Raw genomic sequence first — 22,501 nt, 5'->3', positions numbered from 1 at the left:
AGAAAGGAAGAGACAGTTAGCATCACATTCATGCTCCTTCATGGTCCAGCAGTTAAAGTGTTTCTGGTTTGCTAATTGTAGTTTTTCAATTATTTTTAAAAATAGGATAATAGTCCTGTAATCCTTCAGAATTGTGTAGTGTAAGAGTCATGTTTTGTGGTTAAAATATTGCACACTAAATTTGGCAGTGTTAATAACATTTTATTTTTACATTTAACATAAAATGTAATTTAAACCAGGATTTCATTAATTACAAAACCACAATTCAAATCAAGAAAATAACATTATTATGCTATTTACATTTTACACACACACCACTATGAAAATAACAGTTGATATCTGGTTGCTGTCCAGGAAGTGAACAGCACCAGCATAAGTGTGTTCTAACTCTCATGGCTTTGTAGACCTAAACCTTTTGCGCATTCAGAATGCCTTCACCTTTTGTTTTGTGCATTTGTTTCACACAGTCACCCGCAAAGAAAACAAAACAAAGCAAAACAACAAACACAATAAACCACAAGCGACAGGACATCACTAGAGATCAGCCATAGGAACTGAATGTGGGCCGACTGCCCCTAGTGAGCGACTTTGGCTGTAAAGAACGAGTCAAACTCCTCAAAGTAAACAAAGCATTCAAGTACACCAATATTGTCTGTATTAGCTATGTTTCACTATGGTTCCACGATATGAAACTATCAATTTAGCTGTGATGTACAGCAAGGTAGAGATCAATGTGATAAAGGAAATTACAATATCCTACCATTTTAGAACGAGGATAAGAAACACTTTGAAATAAAGCTGCCAAATAAATTGCTCAAGAGGATGAAAATCCTAAAATGACTCAAACACTAGATTAAACACTTCATTGTCTAATGGACATATTTTAATTGAACAGATTACTACTACTTCACTTGATTACAAAAGCTTGTTGGAGTCACTCAGTGGTAGGGAAATGGCAAATTTCTTCAGGGTAAATGACACAGTTGGTCTTGTAAAAAGAGAACTGTTTTCCCCCATTAATTGACAGAAGTGCTTTGGCTGTATTACACAATGCAAGTATTCACATACACTCAAAGTGTACTTTACTTCTTTACTTCACACTTTACATCTTAACAACACAAGAAATAACATTATTTCTCACTGTCATTTAGGTGTTTAAAAGGACAATTTATGTCAATTTATTCTATCTAATATATTACCACAAACTTTCACTCAAGTTCAAATAAATTACGCATGTAAAAAAAAGTCAAAAAAGCATTGTTACAAAATTTTCAGAGCACATTAGGCATTAGGTCTACTGCATGGCCACAGATATCTTGGCTGAGACTGTTATGAGGTCACTTTGTATTAGTATGTACGGAGGGCGCCACCTACAGACTGTATCTGTTTAACAGAAGATCATCACGTCTGCTTTCATCTTTCTTTGCTTAGCTTGCTGTCCAGCTTTACGACCTGGCATCGCTTGTGGTCATTATCGCAGGGAGAATCACAACCTCCTCCAGTTTCCAGTGGTAGCCATAATAGCCACTATAGTTAGGGTAACCAGTACAGCTCCAGCATTTAGATTTGAAAAACTTCCGACACAATAGGACCTCTGAAACAGGAGGCATTTCTCCGTTTCTCTGCCTGTCGGTTCAATGGTCAGATTGTTGTCCGTTCTCACACGGACGAGCAAGCGTGACCAAAGACAGGGAAGCGCACAAAGACAAATCACTTCAATAATCAGGCAGCTAGTTTCCAGTGGTCACTTCAAAATTGGCTGTGTCAAATTGCCAAACCAAAAGAGAGATACTTTTGTAGAAATTCTCACAGGTTACAGTCTTCAGAAAGAAAGAAAGAATTTTACACAAAAAGGAAAGTGTGGGAAAATGGAAAAGCAGTTGCTACATGTGTTTGAGGTAGCAGATGTAAGTACTTAAGGGGATTGGTAGTATTTAAATTTAAATTGAATTGAATCATTAAAGTAAAATAATGTGTATTTGAGTATAATTCATGTAAAGTTTTCAGTGAAGGGAAATGGCAGGGGGAATAAGCAATATGTAGGCACTGAACCAAATAATATCTATTCATTTCATATAGTGTTAATTTCAGTAAGAGCTGTCAGTGAACCATTCATTACAGGTGTATTCAAGGCAACAGGACTAAGAATTGACTTGTTTTTTACTGCTGACTTTACCTCATTTCTTTTAAGACATGAATGGTTTAAATGCTCATTAGAGTCCATCCCACACCATGGTATAGACCCCTTAACGAGCTGTTCATTAATTCCTTCAAGATGACAGGGCAGGCAGAAGCATCAAACATGATTTGGGAGAGGCTCCAAGCCTGCTAGATGACTTGTCATCTGTCATGTAACTGCTGAGGGTTCTTGGAGGGATGGAATGGGAGGTAGGTAGGGGACGCCTGGGAGGGAGGGAGGGACGATTTGTACAGCGCTGGATGGGTAAAAGCAGGCACCTGGTAGACACGGCCACTAGATGGCGCCATATCACCACCACTGCTACTACCACCACCACCCACATCCTCCTATGTCTCCTTCTCCTTCTTTCCCTCGCGGCTGCCCTTGAGGAAGTCACTGTGTGTGAGACGGTAGAAGAGCACGATGTTCATGGCGGTCATGATTGCCAGGCCCACGCTGCCCACGGTGTAGCTGACCAGGGGCACGTTGTCGCGGTTGAGCACCAGCCAGCGGGTCATCCACGCCAGCGTGGCGATGCGGAAGACCATATAGGTGGCCAGATTGAGCATGCTGTTGACCCGGTAGGCGGTGGTCTTGGCCAGGTTGGCCATGCGAAGCACCTGGCGCAGGTGCAGGAAGACAGAGTTGATCTCCACCAGCAGGGCCACCACCGCAAAGCCCACGTAGCGGCAGCTGAACACAGAGATCCCAAAACAGGTGATCACCTGCAGACAGACAGACAGACACACACACAGACAGAGAGAGAGATTAAAACATACAATGCGCATGTGTGTGTTTGGGGAAGAGGGTTAAAAAGGTCTGTGAGGGAAGAACTAATTATATGTGATAAGGTTATTGCAGTGCAAGCCCACAGACACTTGCAGTTGTGAGTGACTCAATTAATCCACTAGATGGCGCCCAACACAAAGTGCTATTTTAAAATTCCCTATTGAAATAGATAGTTGAGGTCAGGATTTGAATACTAAATCATACTATTTCTCTGTAACATTGTTTGAAGCTCCTTCCTCCCACTCAACAGGGGAAAACCAAAGGCGTTCAAGTGTAATATTTACATGACTCTTTTTTTTTTACTCCTGAACGTCACAACTGGTTGGAAACCTGTTTTTAAACTACCGGTAAGCCATGTGCTCCTCCTTTTCACATGAGGTAAGTGTAAAAGATGTGTCATTCATAACGTGAGTAACGTTCATAAAGAAATTATTCAGTTGAATGATCTACATTACTGCAACATTCCTTTGAAAATAATAATAATAATAATAAAATCTCCATTTGTCCTGATCTACTTCCATTTCAAATATCTACAATTCATTTGAAAGTAGAAAAAAAGAGTAAAAAATAGGTCAATCCCATTAGTTTTCATTAGCCCTAAAGCCTTTCATTCATCAAGACACTGACACATTTACAGTTAATTTAGAGCCTATTTAAAAAGTCCAAAAAGGCATACTTCATGCTCACGTGTGTTACTTCATGTTCATAATTCATCCGAATCTGATCCGACAGCATTTGCTTATTAAAAGCATAACACTGGTTCGTTACTGGCTAATAAGGCAAGTGTGTCAATCATCTGAATTCACAAAATGACATGGTCACACACACTACTTCCAACACTCTTCTTAAACCACATCGGCATCTTACCACAATAGAAAAATAACCCCTAGTCAGACAAACATTATTCCAAAGGACTGAGTTCAATAAGTCTGCTGACACCTATGCTTATCAAGAAAATGAAATATTTTGAGAAGCAACAACGTTGAGAATCATCTTGTTTTGAAGGCAGATGTCCAAGTGCTCATACCTTGGTAACGTCACTCTAATAACAGTCATGGCTGTCAACCATGCACTTGTGTAATATAACGTCTGTCCTATAAGTAGGGGTGTCCCTGTGCCCTGTAACCTTGTACAATGTGCCCCTTAGGGCGTAGAGGAATGTCCACCTCTGTAGTGGAGACACGCACACTGACACTGCTTTTCCCCGTGGCACGCCAACACCAGCGCAGCTCCTGTGACATACCTCACCCAAGGGACACATGCCTTGCTCTCTGAGGCCCACCTGAGGAGGGGTATAGGGGACGAGAGCATGTGACTGTTGCACTGGGTGCCCAGGTTTTGTTTGGGATACGAACAATCTGCTCGTCGCCAGAGCTAAGTGTGAAAACAATAGGGGGAAGGTTGGGTTGAGCTGAAATGTGAGCAATGGCTTGCAACTTTAATGCCTGCAATTTACCGCCCAACACGTCAGACACATGTAGATCAACATGCATCTGCGCACACACACACAAGAGCAAACATGCCCAAAGAAACGCACAAAGATGAACACCTACAGTATACTGAGGTGTTTATGTTACTCATAAAAAACGATAGTCTGTAACCACAAGAAAAAATAAAGACAAGGCAACATGCAAGTGATGGCAAATGATAAGCATGCTCGGATTCATTTAAGCAAAAAGAACCTGGGAAATCTGATTAAGGCCAACTCAAAGCTTTACACTCTCAACAGCAGTCCTTGTCTTGTCCCAGCAGATCTCTCTGAGACCCCCCTTCTCCGGACATGGCAACCGTTGTCTGCAAATAAAGTCAGCGTGACCAGAGATAACCCACCCCTGGAGAGCAGAATGGTGAGCACAGGGCTGCTCTCCTGCTCCACAGGGTCAGGTGAGGTCAGAGAGGTTTCTTACACAAGTCTCAGGTGCTCGCCCCACCCCAGGCTAAACCACAAACACACAGCCAGATAAAGATATACACTTCCATAACAGTTATCTTCAACCTGGCTTATCTATACTCAAAGGCATCCATCTCTATGAAGAAGGGAGAGAGAGAGGAGAGGAAGTGAGGAGAACAATTACACACTATTATAAAATCCGCTGATAAGGGCTTAACTGCCATGTTATATATATTGAACATTTTATTGACCTGCCCTCCCAACCACACTTTTTAGTATTGTCAAGACTATTGATGTCTAACCTATCTCTGGATCTGTTTATTGCCCTCATGTACGTCGTTTGTGGTGGGCAGAGACAGAGACCGTTGAATGCATGGACTATAATTTCCTGTCTGACCTTGGGAGTTGGGTAATCATTGACAATCAGTGACTTACAATTAAAGTTACACAAACATCACACGTGAGGATACATAAGCTCTGGGGTCATGTGTCAAAGTCCAGCATGTGAGTCCTTATATATGTATTACTGGCAAAAAGATATCAAAAGGATTTTTTTATTCTTGATTAAGACTTTCATTTTTTGAGCCTATATGGATGACAATCAAATCAAAGCATAATACACTCCTTCCCTCAGACATCTCGTTTGAAATGAGAGCCACAAAGGCACTGCCATTATCACCCTCTTTGTGACGGACGTGACAGGGGAGCAATTGCCAATGCATGTACCTGGACAACACAACATGCAACACATAGGAGCCAAACATGGCTGGTTTTTGAAACCACAATCCAGGACAGTCAACACCATGAAGATGAAGTTACTGTGGCACTGGGTGCTCATGAATGCCCCCTGTGGCCAGCACCATGCCCCCCCCATCCTCCTCCTGAGCGCCTTCTGTAGTAATCCATACAGCCTCACTGCCCGCTGACAGGAGCAGACACTTGAGTGAATCAGCATTAGTGGTGTTACCTCAGTAATCCATCATAAGACTGGCTGCAGATGCCGTAGGCTAGCAGTCGTAATCCTGCTGAAAACGCTCACTCTCACACAAGTGAAAACATGGGTGTGCTCTCACTCACTCCCCACACCAGCCAGTCAGCCAGTGGAACAACAGGGACTTACACATGGTCTTGTCGTGCATTAGGCCTAAATGCTCACCTGACAGACTGGAATGGATCAACTATTGTTAAGGCCACATGCTGTTAGCCACCATGGACAATATAAACATTGTAAACCCCAAGAGGCCATAGGTTCTAGTAAGTTGAGAGCAGCTAAAGGGACGCTGTTAGGCACAATGCAAAATGGTTACTAAATATACCTGGCAAGATTTCTTAAAATAAAGGCACAGCAACAAGAAATGTAAAGATTTATTTACATATTCCTTCTATCAGAATGGTTGCTGAACAATGGCAAGATGAAGCAACTCTAACTTTTGTATCACACTGAGTTCCGCAGTAATATAGAATGAAATGTGGTCAATGTGAAGGGTTTTACAATGGTATTTAACTATTTTATAGTTAACTATGTAACACATTGGTTGATGGGGTGAGCAATAGATTTATTCAATAATATATTTATCTTGCTTGTGTGAACTGAACAATCCTATATAGATTCTTTTTTTTGAGTTTCACATTTGACTGTATATGGCTGCTCCAACAAAGCAATGTCCCTCTGAAGTGACCAAAAAGGGACTAAAAGTCTGTTTATTTTGTTCCAAATACCTGGATTTTCTTGTCTTTACATTTCCTCAAGGTCCTGCCTGAAAAACACAAGAAATACCACCAGTAGCCTAAAAGAAAGTAAGCCTGGTTCTTAGCCTCTTTGGAATTTTCTTTGTTGAAGATTTGAACTATTATGAAGCATACATTGATTGTTAAGTTGATGTAATAACTCCTTAGATGTGTGAAGAAGTGCCTCTTGTGTCACCTTGCCCATTAGAGAATTGAGACTGACAGAGGGACAAAAAACACATTCAGTGGTGCCTGTGTGTTTGTTTCCCATTAAGTCTCCCTATAGGGTCAATTCCCACAACTCATGGTACCACTGAGGGTCTCTAACCCTGTGTATCACACAGAGAGAGGAGGCTGAGGAGAGGGAGATTGGGAGAGAAGGGAGGGGAGGGGTGGTTGCTCAAGACAATGAAACCAGTTCCCCAAGTTACGGTCAGAGTGTCTGAGAAAAACCTCTCCAACGGCGGAGATAAATCACCTCACCTTCCAATTGGCCCAGTTCGACAGGTAGTGCTGGGAGGGAAGTCAAGGAGCCATTTATCTGTCAACAGGAGGATGGCCCAGCGACAGGTGTGAGTAAGCAGGTGGTGAGGCCGAAGCAGCGGCGCCTTCATCTTCTGCCCTATCAAGAGCCACTACACTCAGACAACGCCTCACACATACACACACATACTTCTCCTAATGCCTCACACACACACACACACACACACACACAATGCCTCACACATACAGACATACACACATAGACACATCTCCCAATGTCTCTCACTCTCACACAGACACTTCTTCCAATGTTTCTCTCTCTCTCTCTCTCTCTCTCTCTCTCTCTCTCTCTCTCTCACACACACACACACTTCACCAAATGCCTCTCTCTCTCTCTCACTCACACACACACACACACCTCCCACACAGGGTCAGCAGCAGGGTGCTGAACGGAGGCCTGTGCTGCCAGGCTAACATAAACACAGGACAGGCTCTGTGCATCCCTAACATTCCACACACTAAATATAACAAAGAAGGCATCACTCCCTGTCTCTCTCTCTCTCGCTCTCTCTCTCTCTCTCGCTCTCACACACACACACACACACAGCATAATGCCAAGAACACACATAGGGTTTTAGTGGGCACCAGATGGTGTGAGATGTGTGTGTTTGTTGGACGCGGGCTGTAGTGATGTGAGCCGACGATCCCTATAGCAACTAGTGAGGTGTAACAAGAGTGGGAATTTGTTCAAGATACAGTAGTTGTAGGCTGCGAGTGTTACTGTGTGGGAGAGAGGGTGTTGCCTTCTCCAGGGAGTCATGACATACTTCACCTCAATTAAATTAAGTGGAAAAAGCACTTGCAATGCAGAGAGATACACGCACTCTTTCTCTCATGTACATACCTCTGGAATGAAAAGGGAAATGTGCTTTTGTGCAACCAGTTTTGTGAACCAATACGAAACTATTGCCCCAGAACCAGTCCAATAAAGAATGTAACAAGTCAACACCTTGGTATTTGTCGGACGACGGATGTAACTTCAGCAGCTTTATCTTCCAAATGCCTGAAGTGGAGTGGAGGGGAAGTGGTCTCAAGCTTTATGTAAATGGCTCCTGCCTAAAGCGCAGTAAACTTCCTGGCTTCTTCTCCTGACTGATGGACAGCCCAGTGGAAGCGTTTACACAAATACGGCGTGGTCAAAGTGCATCCATGGAAGAGAGGTGCATGCTGGTGCTCCAAACGAGAGCTGATAACACACACTAATGGCTAAAGAGGTGGGCTGGGGGGGGAAAACAACCCTGGACGACACACACACACACACCAGTGTTTTATGAAGCACTGCTACAGAGGAGGTTAGAAAGACATACCAGCACCAATCCTGATTCTGAAGGGTTTTTGAGGAAAAGGAAAATCATGTATTGGGTCTCCCCATAAAACAAACATTGGCACTGTTGACATGCATCATTTTAACAGGCAACAGCAGAGATTGCCATTGTGTTTTTTTTAATAATCACCCCAGGTTGACAGGTGGAAACAGTGATTGAAGTCCACTTCTATGACTCACCTAATAAGCACTAAAAGTTTAATGGAGTGATTTCTGAAAATTTCCCTCCAACTATGAAAACAATTATGCCGGCCAACATTTTCTAGAAAAGCAAAATCATTGTTGTGCAATTGGTATGTACATCAATATATCAGGCTTTTCTATCAACAAGATTATGTTTAACACTAGTTCCAAGAGGGTTTCCGTAGGAACCACACATGTTTGGGAGTAGGAATCTGTGAAGCATTCAGCTGGCTCAGTGCCAACTCAAAAGGTTGTGATTCTCAAGCACTGGGTGGGGCAAGGAATATGAGAACACAAAACAAATGAGAAATTGACATCACCTTCAGCTCAAAGTTGCATTGTGCTGCAAAGTCTATAAACACATACATACTGTCACTAGAAATCCTCTATGGACCCTTTCAAGAGAGTTCCATTATCAGCATCATAGTTGGCCCCACAAGACTTCCTTTTTAACATTCCATATGTTATCTTAATGTAGAGGAAGTAGATTGGGGCCCAAATAGAACGTTCAAGCATTGTTTTTGTTTTTATTGATGAAAGGGTCTATACAAAATGGAACTGTGTCCTGCCCGCCCATCACCCCCAATCCCCAAAAGGAATTCCCTTTTTAAGATACAGCTATCACCCAATGCTAAATGATTCCCTGATTGGCTACATTTCATGTATTGTATGAACAACTGATTCTTTGTGCAGCAACTGAGAAAGGTAACTGGTTCAAATAGAACAGCATATGACATGGTTTAAGCACACATAGCTCTGCATTAATATGTGGCACAAATAAATCAAAACAACTGACATTTGTGTGTGAAGGACCACTTACGTTTTCCAGAGAGGAACTCAAATATGAAAACAATGACAAAAAAATAAGCAATGAACAAAATCATTTTTTGGCAGTGGCCATTTTTACTTCAGTGTGCTAATTTTAGGAACTCGGCTAACACTCAACTGACACTTGGTCAGACAGCAGAGTGACTCATGGGTACAATGGAGTGCCTATAGCTCAGCCCAGCTAAGGCCAGACGTCCAGTCTTTCCTTATGATGTCGCAGATAATGTAACAGTCAAGCTGATACTTATGTCTCCACATAAGGGCAAGGCTCTTTAAACTGAGTGCATCTAAGTACGAAGTTATCACATATCCTGTTGGTATGTGAGACCAATCACAACCACATTCATAAGATGTGATTACAGTGTTTAAAAAGATCACCGGAACAACAAGTAAGATGACAAAAAGTAGGTGTCAAGCCCTAGGAAGTCCCTGAGCAGTCAAACCCTAAAAAGCACCTAAGCATTTTATGTCATTATGTCCTAATTCCTTTTCGGAATGTGACTGATTGCGTCAGTTCTTAAACATGACAGAAGGCTGAAAGGGTGAGGCTGCATGGGTGTGTATGAAGTTGTGTTCTGGTAGGGGTTTGGGCGTCAGGGTGTGTTACAGAGCAGGTATTTGATACATGAGTTTGATGAAAGTGAGTGAATAATTAAGCAATAAGCCCCGAAAGGTTCTAGTGATTTTAGAACAGCAAAGGGGCATTGTTAGTGCCTAAAACCCCCCTTAGCTCTTCTGAAATCACTGGAACCAACAGACTTGAGTGGCTTATTGCTTTCCTGAAATAGTTATGTATACCTGGCAAGATTTCATAAAAGAAAGGCATAGCAATGATGTAACGATAGATAATCATTCTTCTGCCAAGAAATGTATTTCTTCTATCAAAATTGTTGGCAAGCAACTTTGAGACGCAGCAACTCTAACTTTTGTATTAATTTGTGACGGCGCAGCAATTCCTATCAGCATAAAAATAGTGGCTGCTGCTGAAACGGCAGCATAAGCGGCAGCCCTCGTTGCAGCCAGCCTCGGCTAAGACGGACGCGGTCAAGACAAGCAAGTTTACCTGTGCAAGTTCACCGAGCACAGGCACCGACAAAGGCAAAATGTGCCGTTCCACCATATCTGTTATAACCGGTCATTGCAGAAAACGGCATCATGCCAAAAGGGGCAGAAATCGCCTTAACCTCCAGGAACTTAAACGGTCCTCACCGACAGAAACCTCCTTCTCCATGGGCTTGTGGAACTGTCAATCCGCCCAGTCAACAAAGCGGACTTCATAGCTGGCTATGCCAACCACCTTTCATTGGACCTCCTTGCTCTCACTGAGACTTGGATCAAACCAGAGAACACTGCCACCCGGCTGCACTCTCCACTAACCTTACACTTTCCCACACCCCTCCCTATCTGGGCCGAGGGAGGTGGGGCCGGGCCTACTGATCTCCAACAAATGGAAATTCACCCCCGCTACTGCCTTCAAACAAATCGTCTCATTCATTCCATGCCATCACAGTGATCGCCCCAGCAAAACTCGTGCTGGTCATCTACCAGCCCTCCAGGCCAACTAAAGCGACTTTATTGGCGAACTTGACACTCTGCTATCCTCCATCCCTGAGCATGACTGTCCGCTTCTTGTCCTCGGTGATATGAACATCCACTTAGATGCCCCAGGCTCAGCGGACTTTTTGGCCCTGGTCCACTCCTTTGACCTCGAACTGGTTCAAAGCCCACCGACTCACAAAGCTGGCAAAGAGCTTGACTTGATCTTCACTCGGCACTGCAGCACAGACACCCTCATGGTGACGCCTCTCCATCTCTCTGACCACTTCTTCATCCAGTTCAACGTCAGCCTGACAGAACAGCCTCCGGCTCCTCAGCCGATGGTCACGTTCCGCCGCAACATCCGGAACCTGTCTCCAACGCACTTCTCCTCTGTGGTTGCCTCCGGTCTACCTCCACTCAACACCTTCTCCTCTCTGGAGGTTAATGAAGCCACTGACTCGCTCTGCTCCACACTGACCTGCGTGTCTGGGCAGGCTGTGCCCTCTTACCACAAGGCCAGCTCGATCCAAACATTCTCATCCATGGCTAAATGATACCCTCCGATCGCATGGCGCGCAAACTAGCAGCGGAGAGGAAATGGCACAAATCAAACTAGCTGGCGACCTCAAAAACTACCAGACCTCCTGACCTCCTTCTCAGCCAGCATCACTGCTGCTAAGACTGCTTTCTACAATGACAAAATCAACAGCGCTACAGACACTTTCGAAAACTTTTCTCAACCTTCAAATCGCTACTCAACCCTCAGCTGCCTCCTCCTCCATCCAGCCTTACTGCAGATAACCTCGGCTCATTTTTTACAAATAAAGTGGCGGCAATCAGTAGTCAATTCTCTACATGCCCACTCAACACATCTGACTCAGATACCGCACTCCTACAACCTCTAGGGACTGCTGGAACATCTTTTTCAGCATTCACGCCTCTCTCCGAGTGAAGTGTCCAGACTCCTGACATGCAGCCGTCCTACCACATGCTTTCGCTGGACCCTATACCTCTGAGCCTACTTCAGTCCATCAGCCCGACCATCGCTCCAGCTATCACACATGTGATCAATGCCTCGCTAACCTCTGGCACATTTCCAACAGCGTTAAAAATGGCCGGGTAACACCGTTACTTAAAAGCTTCTCTCAACCCTGCTCAAGTCGAGAACTACCGCCCTGTCTCACAACTGCCTTTCCTATCCAAAGGCATTGAGCGAGCAGTCTCCAAACAGGTCTCTGACTTCCTTTCACAGAACAACCTTCTGGATCCAAATCAGTCTGGGTTCAAAAGCGGCCACTCTACAAACGGCTCTGCTGTCTGTAACAGAAGCCTTAAAAGAAGCCAGGGCGACCGCTTCGGTCATCAGTACTCATTCTGCTTGACTTATCGGCTGCCTTTGACCGCGGTTAATCACCGTATCCTTCTCTCTATACTGGCTGACATGGGAATCTCGGTTCTGCTCTCTCCTAGTTTGAATCCTACCTCACAGGGGCCTTCGTTTAACGTTATCATGGCTTGGTCAGCTATCTGCACCTCACCATCTCACCACAGGGGTCCCCAGGGCTCAGTGCTGGGCCCCCTCCTCTTTGCTATCTACACCACCTCCTTGGGACAGATTATCTGTTACGCACGGCTTCTCATACCACTGCTATGCAGGCGACACACAGCTCTATCTGTCCTTTCCACCTGGCGACCCCCTGGTTTCAGCACGGATCTCGGATTGCCTTTCAGACATAGCTACATAGATGAAGGCACACCACCTCCAGCTGAACCTCTCAAAGACTGAACTGCTGGTCATCCCAGCTAAACCTACCATACACCACGACATCAACATCAAATTTGACTCCCTGTCTGTTTCACCAACCAGGACTGCAAGAAATCTAGGAGTTGTTCTCGACAACCAACTAAACTTCTCAGATCATGTTGCCTCAATTAAGCCGGTCATGCCGTTTAGCACTCTACAACATATGGAAAATCAGGACTTACTTGACTCAAGATGCTACCCAACTTCTGGTTCAGGCAATAGTCATCTCACGACTCGACTACTGCAATGCCCTCCTGACAGGTCTCCCAGCCTGCGCCAGTGAAACCACTTCAGATGATCCAGAACCTTGTGGCGCCTGGTCTACAACCAACCCAAAAGGGCACATGTTACCCGCTACTCATCCAGCTACACTGGCTACCTATGGCGGCCCGCATCAAATTCAAGTCTCTAATGCTTGCCTACAAAGTAGTCTCGGTTCTGCTCCCACCTACTTGAATGCCCTCATACAGACTTACACTACCTCCAGACCGCTGCGGCTCCTCTGACGAGCGGCGTCTAGTTCTACCACCCGGTACACTCAAAACCAATCAAACTTTTCTCATCTGTTGTTCCTCATTGGTGGAACACACTGCCAGTTCCTACAAGGGCAGGGACATCCTTTTCCACTTTCAAAAACTCCTGAAGACCCAGCTCTTTTAGAGAACATCTACTCTCATAGCAACACTTACAACAAGTCTTACTGATCCTAGCACTCACCAGCCGTTTTAAACTGACAAGTAACTGTTAAAACAGCACTCACCGGCACGCACTTATTCTTACTGTACTCTAATGTTTTTAAAAAACTGTCCTAAAATTGTGAGAATTGTTCTAAAACTTACTGTTTACCATGTTGTTAGTCGCTTTGGTTAAAAAAGCGTCAGCCAAATGTAATGTAATGTAATGTAATATAGAATTAAATGCGGTCAACATAAATGATTGTGCTGGGTTTTATAACGTCATTGAATGCAATTCAGGCATAATCAATGACTAGAACTATCTGTTTTAGAATGAGCCTGTGTGTGTGTATGTGTGGAAAAGGATTTACTGAGCATGGTGTAGAGGATTTTGGGGGTGTCATGAGTACTCTGCATCAGCACTGACAGTGAAAAACTGTTTAGTAAGCTTACTTAAGTCAGGAGTGTGCATGTGTAGCATAAACTAGGACCATGTGTGTTTGAGAGAGAGAGGGTTAGAGCTAGGAGTTTGAGATAGATTTGTTGTTCAGGGGGTCTCCATGGGGTCTACCATCTCAACGCACACAGGGAGGGACATATGGAGACCACATGTCCCTGCTAAAGTCTGGATATATATGGGCAGGAGGGGATAGGGGCACCTCCTCACAGGGCTTCCCTCTCTTCCTGCACAAAACTAGATGGAACCTGACAGACTCGGCAGTGTGGTCAGACCTTTTACAGCAGTCAAAATTCCGCCATTCAAGTGGACAGTCCTGGTTTCCGAAACAGATAGTTCTCAGTCAAAGTCACAAGGAACATATATGGACGAGCACGTATGCTGTTTTGCATGTCTGCGCCATTTATTTTCTGTGCTATGGTACGCTATGGAAAAAAAAATCAAAACACTGAAAGTTTATGAAAGGAAATGGCTGGGCCTAGATTGCTGCTCTGTTACTATAACTGGCCACAAGTGGACTCCCCCTATACAACCACAGGGCACATGGGGAAGGGGGCGGTGCAGAAAAGAACTGGGTGATCTGTGATAGTAGAGAAGGCCTATCAGGTTTTCAGGGTTTTTTTCTGGGGGTACGATGGAGAGGAGGCTCCTCTACCTCAGGAATGCCATTCAAATGAATGATGGCAGTCACCCCACACCATCTGACTCACTCACTCCGCCCGTTTACATCACTTGTCATTTATGGAATGCTCCATTAATATCCTCAGATTCAACTTTTACGAGCATCAGGGGTACTGCATGTATTCTAAGACTCGGGGAAGCACAGGTCTGAGGGAAGAGAGCATGAACATCTCTCCACTCAAAGCGCGTGATGATGACCTTCGGTCACAGTGAAGGCTGATTCAATGAGCAAACTCAATTCAGCTTAATGAGAGAGAGATGATAGTAATTTCTATCTGGGCAACACTGACAAACATCTTGCGAAACATGCTGCAAAAGTCAACTCACATATTTCTTTACCTCAGATATGTGTTGGTGGTTTGCTAGCAGCGTCTGTTTTCTCCTGCTCAGATTTCTCTGAGAGTGCAATATATTATGCTATGGCTATCCCAACACACACACTAAAACCTTGATATTTCCAAACACACTTGCCAACTGGTTCAGTCAATGTTTTGAGGCATAACCTTTTTTTCCTGTTGAGAAGTAAATGGGTCCTTTTTTCCATGGCTTCAGCTAAAAGGCGGTAAGCTACAATAACACTGAGGCCACAGCCTAGCAACATAGGTTGTCACATTCAAGCTTCTGTGTCGGTGAGGGTGCCCAAAATGCAGTTTGTTTTGGAAAGATAACCTGTTCAAAGTATTTGAACTTCTCTTTTCAACAAGATCAACTCCTTCCTGCAACCCCTTAGGATGTGGAAGCCATCAGCCCCTATTTTTGGTCCACGCAGTGGAACTTCCTCTCCCCCCACAGTTTGGGGGATAAGGGGGTCTCTGAGCAGTTGGCCGAGAGCCAATACCCCATAAGTCACTGCAGGAAAGTTTTGGCCAGCCCTGCATCGCCAGAGAGACTGGAAAAAACATTTCCAAGGGACTTGTGATTTGCTCACTGCACTTCAACTCAAGCAGTTTGCCAGTCCTTTATCGTATTTCTTTTGAGCAGTACCAGATTACCCATCACAAGGAAAGCAAGGTGGAAAAAAACTGCAGGGACCACTCTGATGGGACCATGCCTACAAGTGTTAATGTGCCATCTGATTTTCAAACAATACAAAGGATGTTTCCATTCGCTGAAAGAATAATTTCCATGTTTACTTTTGGCACATTTCACAGACAAGATAAACAGTTTATTATCACTGCAGCGTGACTGGAGGAAGCAGAAGATAAAACAACAACATCACTAGAGGAGGATAACAGATGAAGAGAAAGGCAAAGTTTCTCACACCACAACACGCTCTCTGGCTCAACCTAAGAGCCACTTCAGTGAATGGGGGGTCCAGGAAGGAGAAGGGGGTGACCAAAAGCACAGAGGGAGCCTGTCTGTTTTCCCTTTGAGGCTGAACCCAGAGGTGACGCAACAGCTCCCTCCATGTGACACATTCAAAACACTCCGGTGTCCAACTGGGGCCTGGGCACCACTAAGTGTCCTCTGACTATTAACTCATTAGATCACAATTAGGACATAAACACGTTCTCACATGACAAAACTAAATCCGTATGTAAACCACACTGATGCCACCAATATTCTGATGACTGAGTATTCACAGAGGCCAGTAGATCACGTTTAAGATCAGATTATGTTTGGTATATAACAGTGCCTTATCAAACAGTGCCAGCTACTTGTTTGATAACTAGTATGCACTGTGCCCTTGATACTGCATACATAACTGCTATAACAGACCATAAACTGACCTCGGTCACGTAAGTAACAAGAACATAAACAAGCTATATCACTTAAGTAACAAGAGCATTGTTTAATGGTTAGCACGTTATTTCTGAGCTTTGGCAAAAACATGTTTGGATAATCATTCTGGGGGCAGACATTCTGATGGCCGTGGACCAATCACAGAGCAGATAGCAGACTGACCAGCGAAGCATTACATATCACCTACAGGTGTTCATTTGCTTGATGTTGAGGCTTGATTTTGAGGGCCGATATAGACGTCTACCTCAGATGATCTTATGGCTTAGTTTGGGAAATCTTGAGAGATTAACTATTCCTTTATTTTATCTCATCTACTACATGGACATCAATCAAAGAGCCTTACTGACATCTCCGCTTCAGCCCTCTGCATTAACATTCTGACTATTTACCTTATTTAGAATAAGACAATATTGTGATTATGGGGTTTACATGAGTTGTTGATAGAATATTCCTGTTTATAGGTAACATACATAGTCCAATTATTACTAGTAGACGGTTGATTCTGTAAAGGTTTCTGCACCAAAAATTCTAATAGGACGTTATAATGTGATTAAGGTGTATACATGCATACAACACACCTCAATGATGTGACTAAGATCGGAATACTCCACATGCCTTAATTTGATTATTGCTTATTCTGACTATGACCTTATTCGGGTTAAGGCAATCAAAAATTGCTTGTTTACATGGCAGTCTTATATCAGTCTTATAACTTAACACAGAGCAGATAGCAGACTGACCAGCAAAGCATTACATCACAGTTAATTTGCTTACTCTTGAGCCTTGATTTTGAGGGTCTATATAGATCTACCTCAGATGATCTCGTGGCTTAGTTTGGGACATCTTGACAGATTTACTATTCCACTTTATCTTATCTGTCCCAGCTCTTATACAGAAAGAGTTCACAGGTATGTATTACTTATCAAATAGTGTACGGCTAGAAATCAACAAAGATTCATGACACATTTTAACACGGAAATTCACATGAAGGCTCCATGAATGAGTCACTTCTCCACCTCAAAGACAGAAAGGTGTGAGCAAAAGCAACGCAGATGCCACACATTCTTACCACACTCTGCGTGCTCAATATAGCAAGCAACGGCAAACACCTCACTGGCAACAGCAGCTAATCACACACTGGGCTGCCATGAGCTGCACACTTAGGGAGACTCAAAAGAGGAAATCTAGTGTTATCTTTATTTGTTTGTTGTTGTTGTTGTTGTTGTTGTTTCGCTTTCAGGACACAAACATTTTCATGTGGTGATTTCATTATAGCTAAATGGATATCGGGATCACTAACAGAAACACTTATGAGAAGCTGCTGTTTACAAGTTAGCCCAACTTCTCTTTCATCAGCGATGGATATCTGACCCCATTATTATAAAACGTGCAATAGCAATAGGGTGTCCACAGTCAGTACTCACCACACAGTGATGGAAAAGGAGCTCCCATGACTGGCTGAGTTTTTGGTTTAGGACCATGTCAAAGAAGTCATAGATGAAATAACCTGCACAAGAGAAACATGTGTGAGAGAAAACACTACTAAATGAAGCTTTGGCATATCAGATACCATGACGACACCACTGATGGTTATGGAGATGTCAGTTCCAGAAGTCTATTTATATCCATCTGCTACGAGCGTAACCATGGCAACGGCATTTTAAGATGGAGGAAATGAACAAAGAAGCACACTGAATTGGATTTTTGGTTGCTGTTTTTCTACAAATTGAAAACATTCCACTGTAAAATTGCCATGGCTCCAATCTTTTGCTACTGCAGGTCTTTTTCTATATCTCAGCGCAACTTGCTTAAATGACAGTGACAGTGCTATAAGCGCACATCCTCTGGTCAATTAATCTCTGATGGATCCAGATGTATTACTTGGTTACACACAAAACTGAATTACAGTTTTTCTCAGTCGCTTTAGTGCTTTTCTCAGATCAGAATGAAAATTCTCATAACTATTAGTTCAACCTCCACAACATTTAGTCATTTGTGCACATCATAGTAGCAATTTCTCCTTCCTCTGAACAAATTGCAAATACTTTTGAACATCACTTGCTTTGTCATGTCAGTCAAAATTAACTATACTTATGGATGCTGAACAGTCGTTCCCAATAAAACTAATAGTCTTCATTTCATTGCTTGAGTCATTACATATAAAATTGGTGAACTAGTTATCAAATTCTGTCACAATGCTGTAGAATTGCAAAGAGCATATACAGTAAAACTGTGAAACGTACATATTCAGTGTCTTGTACTCACTTACTCCCCTAACTACAGCAATTTGTAACTTTACTGTAGTTTTCAAATGGCAGACAAGTACTGTATAGTGCTGTCTTGAGCCTTTTCAGGTAGTGTCACCGAGTTCTGACCTTTTTTTGCATGGGAAAACACTGAGCATAAACTGTCATAATGAAAACATGACAAAGCCATTTGACTATCTTGTTCATAAACGATGGTGTCAAGATTTCTCATTTTGATGACACTGGCAGTTTCATTGATATAAATACTTGCTTTTGAGGAATGGACTATCCATTTTGAGCAGGTTATCCACTAGGTTTTGCAGTTTGCACTAATTGTTTTGAGAAATGCACTAACTGCTGTGCATAATAGTGATATGAGAAAAGCACCAAACTGACTGAGAACCTTGGAGGATATGACCCTTTACCCTTTAGGAGGATATTCTAAAGTCACACCACCCTTGTTCTTTGTATTCTTATCAACTTGTTTGTACAGCAATGCATAGGCTACCCTTCGATGTTACCTTTATTTACTAAGAAAGGTGTGTGCCTTTAGGAGACGGCATGGCCAGGTTATTTACTATAAACAGGATTGCTTTTAACTAGGGCTGTCAATCGATTAAAAAAAATTAATCAAATTAATTACATACTCTGTGATTAATTAATCTAAATAAATTAATCGCATATATATTTTTTCCTGTGAAAGTATTTTAAATATTTCAATTCAAATGAATCATTGAATAATCAGCATTAGTGACATTAAAGTTCAAAAACTCTTTTATTATTATTTTCACTGTTCAAATAATGGCCATAATAATCTATGATATGACCTAATATGCTGAGGAAATAAATTCAAAAGTACTTCGGGAAGAAGTTTTTTTTTTTTTACATACAAGGCATTTCAGGCCACAGATATAACCTAGGGGACACATTGAAAATAAACTAACACTCCCCTCAATGTCAACAATGTCTTGCAACAATGCATTGATATGCGACTTTAGAGTTGACAAACTTTGATGATATGCAAATTCCTTGCTGCAGACACTACAGAGGACTTTATTTTAATCAACTTTTATTTTTTATCAACACCATCAGGCCGTTTTTTTAAAAGTAAATGTTCTAATCAATGATCTAGGCAGTACATTTTCTTCTCTTTTCTTCATTTTACAGTCTAATGGTTACTGACTGGCTATACGGCTAACTAGAAAGGTCATACGGAATCGATTAATCTGCGCTATTTTTTTTAATCAATTATTTTTTCTCAAATGAATTAATCAACATTAATCAGTTATTTTGACAGCCCTACTTTTAACACATATGGAAATAATACAGATTTGTCCTCCTGACCAACACACGACCAACTGACATATAGCAAAATGTAAAGCCTATACCCAAATATTTCCTGATGCCAAGCTCATATATTTTGCTTGGTAGTATCCTACATAGTGTTTGATAATATCACACTAAGGATAATAGTGATGGAGATCCACAGTCTATGTACAGCACAGTGATTAATTATAATTTAGCTTTAGGAAAGTGAAAATATGTCTGCTTGGAGTAGTGGTCTATTCTATGAATATCACGTGACGTATGGTTTGGTGCCTGGGACGGACTATAAAGCCACCCATTGATACAACATCCAGTGCTACCAACACTGCCAAGACTAGGGGTGGGATTCTTCCAAGAACGTGAACTATTCCTGGAACTACTGCACCCTGCATATATTCCATAAAACAGTCCCTTTATGTTTAATTACAGTAAATTTAAAATGATGGCATCAGAAACCATCATTTGACTTTGAAGACATGTCAGATGTCTACATAAATGGTCTAAAATGCCATTTTAGAATTTCCAGAGGTTCCAGTCATGACACTGGTTCTCAAAATGCAACAGCGGCACTTCCTCTATACAGCATCATTAGCAAACACAGTGCAAAAAGAGTATTCAGCACTACACATTGTTGAATGTGGTTATGGTAGGCTATGCTGCTGTATGCTGCTTCCGAGACTTCATTTGCTTGAAATATTCTGTCTTTGAGTCACGTGGCCTTCGAATGAATAATTACAATTACCATGAGCTTCCAGTGTGTACAACAATGAACAAGAGAGCCCACGTCCCTTCAAAAAAATCTCTGCCCATCTCCGCCCACTTACCAATTGATACAGATACCAGAGCATGGGAGAAAACGGAATAGGTTGCAATCAAGTCTTCTGCCATCCGCGGGTGCAAGTAAAAGCTGATTAAAAAAAAACATGACTGTCACATGTGGGTAGTCAATCGTTTTGTGAATCACATTAGACTAAATCATTCATGTTCATACAAATGTATAGTGTAGCCTATGTGTGGTCATTTGTGAGCACACGACATATTAAACCACAAGGTTAAGGTTAAATGGTAGTTAGACCTATTGATATACATAACGCGTCTGATCTATTGCATTTTGACCAATTGGCCATTATTGGAATGACAAATTTGGGTGACAAAGATGCCAATGGAATTCAGGCTACATTGAATCGCTGCAAGTACATGAAAGAGAATAGGCTACAGATGAGCAACTCACCAAAGTACAGCCCATATCCCTGTTATGAGGCTGTGAAAGAAAGAGGTGGAGATGTTTCTCCATTTCCACGCGTTTCTACATGCACTCTCTGGCATAGAGAGTTTGCTAATTCCACAGTTTACTAATTTAAAGAAGCAGGCCGAGCCACCCGTCGTCAAGATGACCGAAGTCAACTCCATGTCTTCTTAGTTCCAAGTCAATGTAGCCAAATACGCGGCTGAATCCGAGCTTCAAAAAGACGCGCGCTTAAGATCAGAAAAGAAAATGAGATACGTTTCGCCAGAGAAGATAATCTGAATCTGTCCGTCTGGTTAGCTTTTGGATATAATTTCATCCAGTGAAATACTTTGACAGAATCTCCTTATTTCAGAAAAGTAACCGTATTTGATGCTTTTGCGTAATGAGATGTAAAGACAAAAACGGTCCAGCCTGACTCGATGGATTATCCAGAATGTCTGAAAAGCTGGTGTGCAACTCAGAAGATCTGACGCCTTTGGTAATTCAGAGTCAATCTCAAATGCTTATGTTACAAAATCCTGGGTGGTTCGCTTGTGTAACTTTTCGCTTTTACCATGACCAAACTGATTCCCCGCCCTACTATGGAGAGGTGCGGCTAGACAAATACGCGCTCTTCGCGTCATGTTGTTTTTGTCGCTCACATTCATCTGCCCCGCCCCTTTTATATCACAGTGATGGTGAACACAGGAAATGTGAGGTTTGATGGACAAAATAATCTATAGCCTGCCGTATTTGTAAATCACACACAAAGCAAATGTTCAGTTTGGATTTAATTAATTAAATTAACAATGGGCATATATACATATATGGAAACTTAATGATTTTTTAAATGTTTTAAATGTTTTTTCATAATGAGCTAGAGTGTTTGATATCTTGTAACCTTGGTTACCCAACAACGCTTCCTTATCAAGGCCAAATGTTATGTGACATTGTAGTCTACGCCATCTCGTGGCTAGTCATGAAATTGTAGGCCCTAGCCTGAAAATAATCTTGCCAGAGCCCGACTCCGGTAGGTACAGTAGGTACAGTAGGTACAGTAGGTAGGTAGCCTTTTACAGGTCATCTCAAGCCTTTGGACAAATAATAGTATTGACCACTGCTGTTTTGCATGTTTTAATTGTAAAGTTGATATTAATTCATCCTCTGTATTTTCAGTTTAAACTGAACAGAGCAGAGCCACCCTATGACATTCTACACTGATCAGCCATAACATTATGTACACCTGCCCATAGGCGGAGTTTGACATTCGAGCCAGGGGGGGCAGACAAAAAAAAAAATTGTAGCTGCTGAGACCTGGCCTACCACTTGAGGAACACA

The 22,501-nt window shown here is 42.5% G+C and overlaps 1 protein-coding gene across 1 annotated transcript; it reads right to left on the bottom strand.

Moving 5' to 3' along the window:
* Positions 1–185: 185 nt before the first annotated feature.
* On the bottom strand, positions 186–21,747 carry tlcd2 (TLC domain containing 2). The gene is made up of 4 exons (XM_048265320.1): positions 21,167–21,747; positions 20,760–20,842; positions 17,788–17,870; positions 186–2,904 (listed from the first exon to the last, which is right to left on the bottom strand). Exons 1-4 carry the CDS (start codon positions 21,343–21,345, stop codon positions 2,527–2,529), a joined length of 723 nt encoding a protein of 240 aa, XP_048121277.1. The 5' UTR covers positions 21,346–21,747; the 3' UTR covers positions 186–2,526.
* Positions 21,748–22,501: the final 754 nt, after the last annotated feature.

Source organism: Alosa alosa, chromosome 15 (assembly GCF_017589495.1).
Source record: "Alosa alosa isolate M-15738 ecotype Scorff River chromosome 15, AALO_Geno_1.1, whole genome shotgun sequence".
NCBI lineage: Eukaryota > Metazoa > Chordata > Actinopteri > Clupeiformes > Clupeidae > Alosa > Alosa alosa.
The sequence above is the reverse complement of the archived record's forward strand: the minus strand, read 5'-3'. Positions and strand labels throughout refer to the sequence as shown.

Coding starts and splice junctions, on each gene's coding strand:
- tlcd2 (XM_048265320.1), bottom strand. CDS start 21,345: ATGGAGTTGACTTCGGTCATCTTGACGACGGGTGGCTCGGCCTGCTTC. Junction 20,843..21,166: donor GGGATATGGGCTGTACTTTG/GTGAGTTGCTCA, acceptor TTTTTTAATCAG/CTTTTACTTGCACCCGCGGA. Junction 2,905..17,787: donor TCCTTTTCCATCACTGTGTG/GTGAGTACTGAC, acceptor GTCTGTCTGCAG/GTGATCACCTGTTTTGGGAT.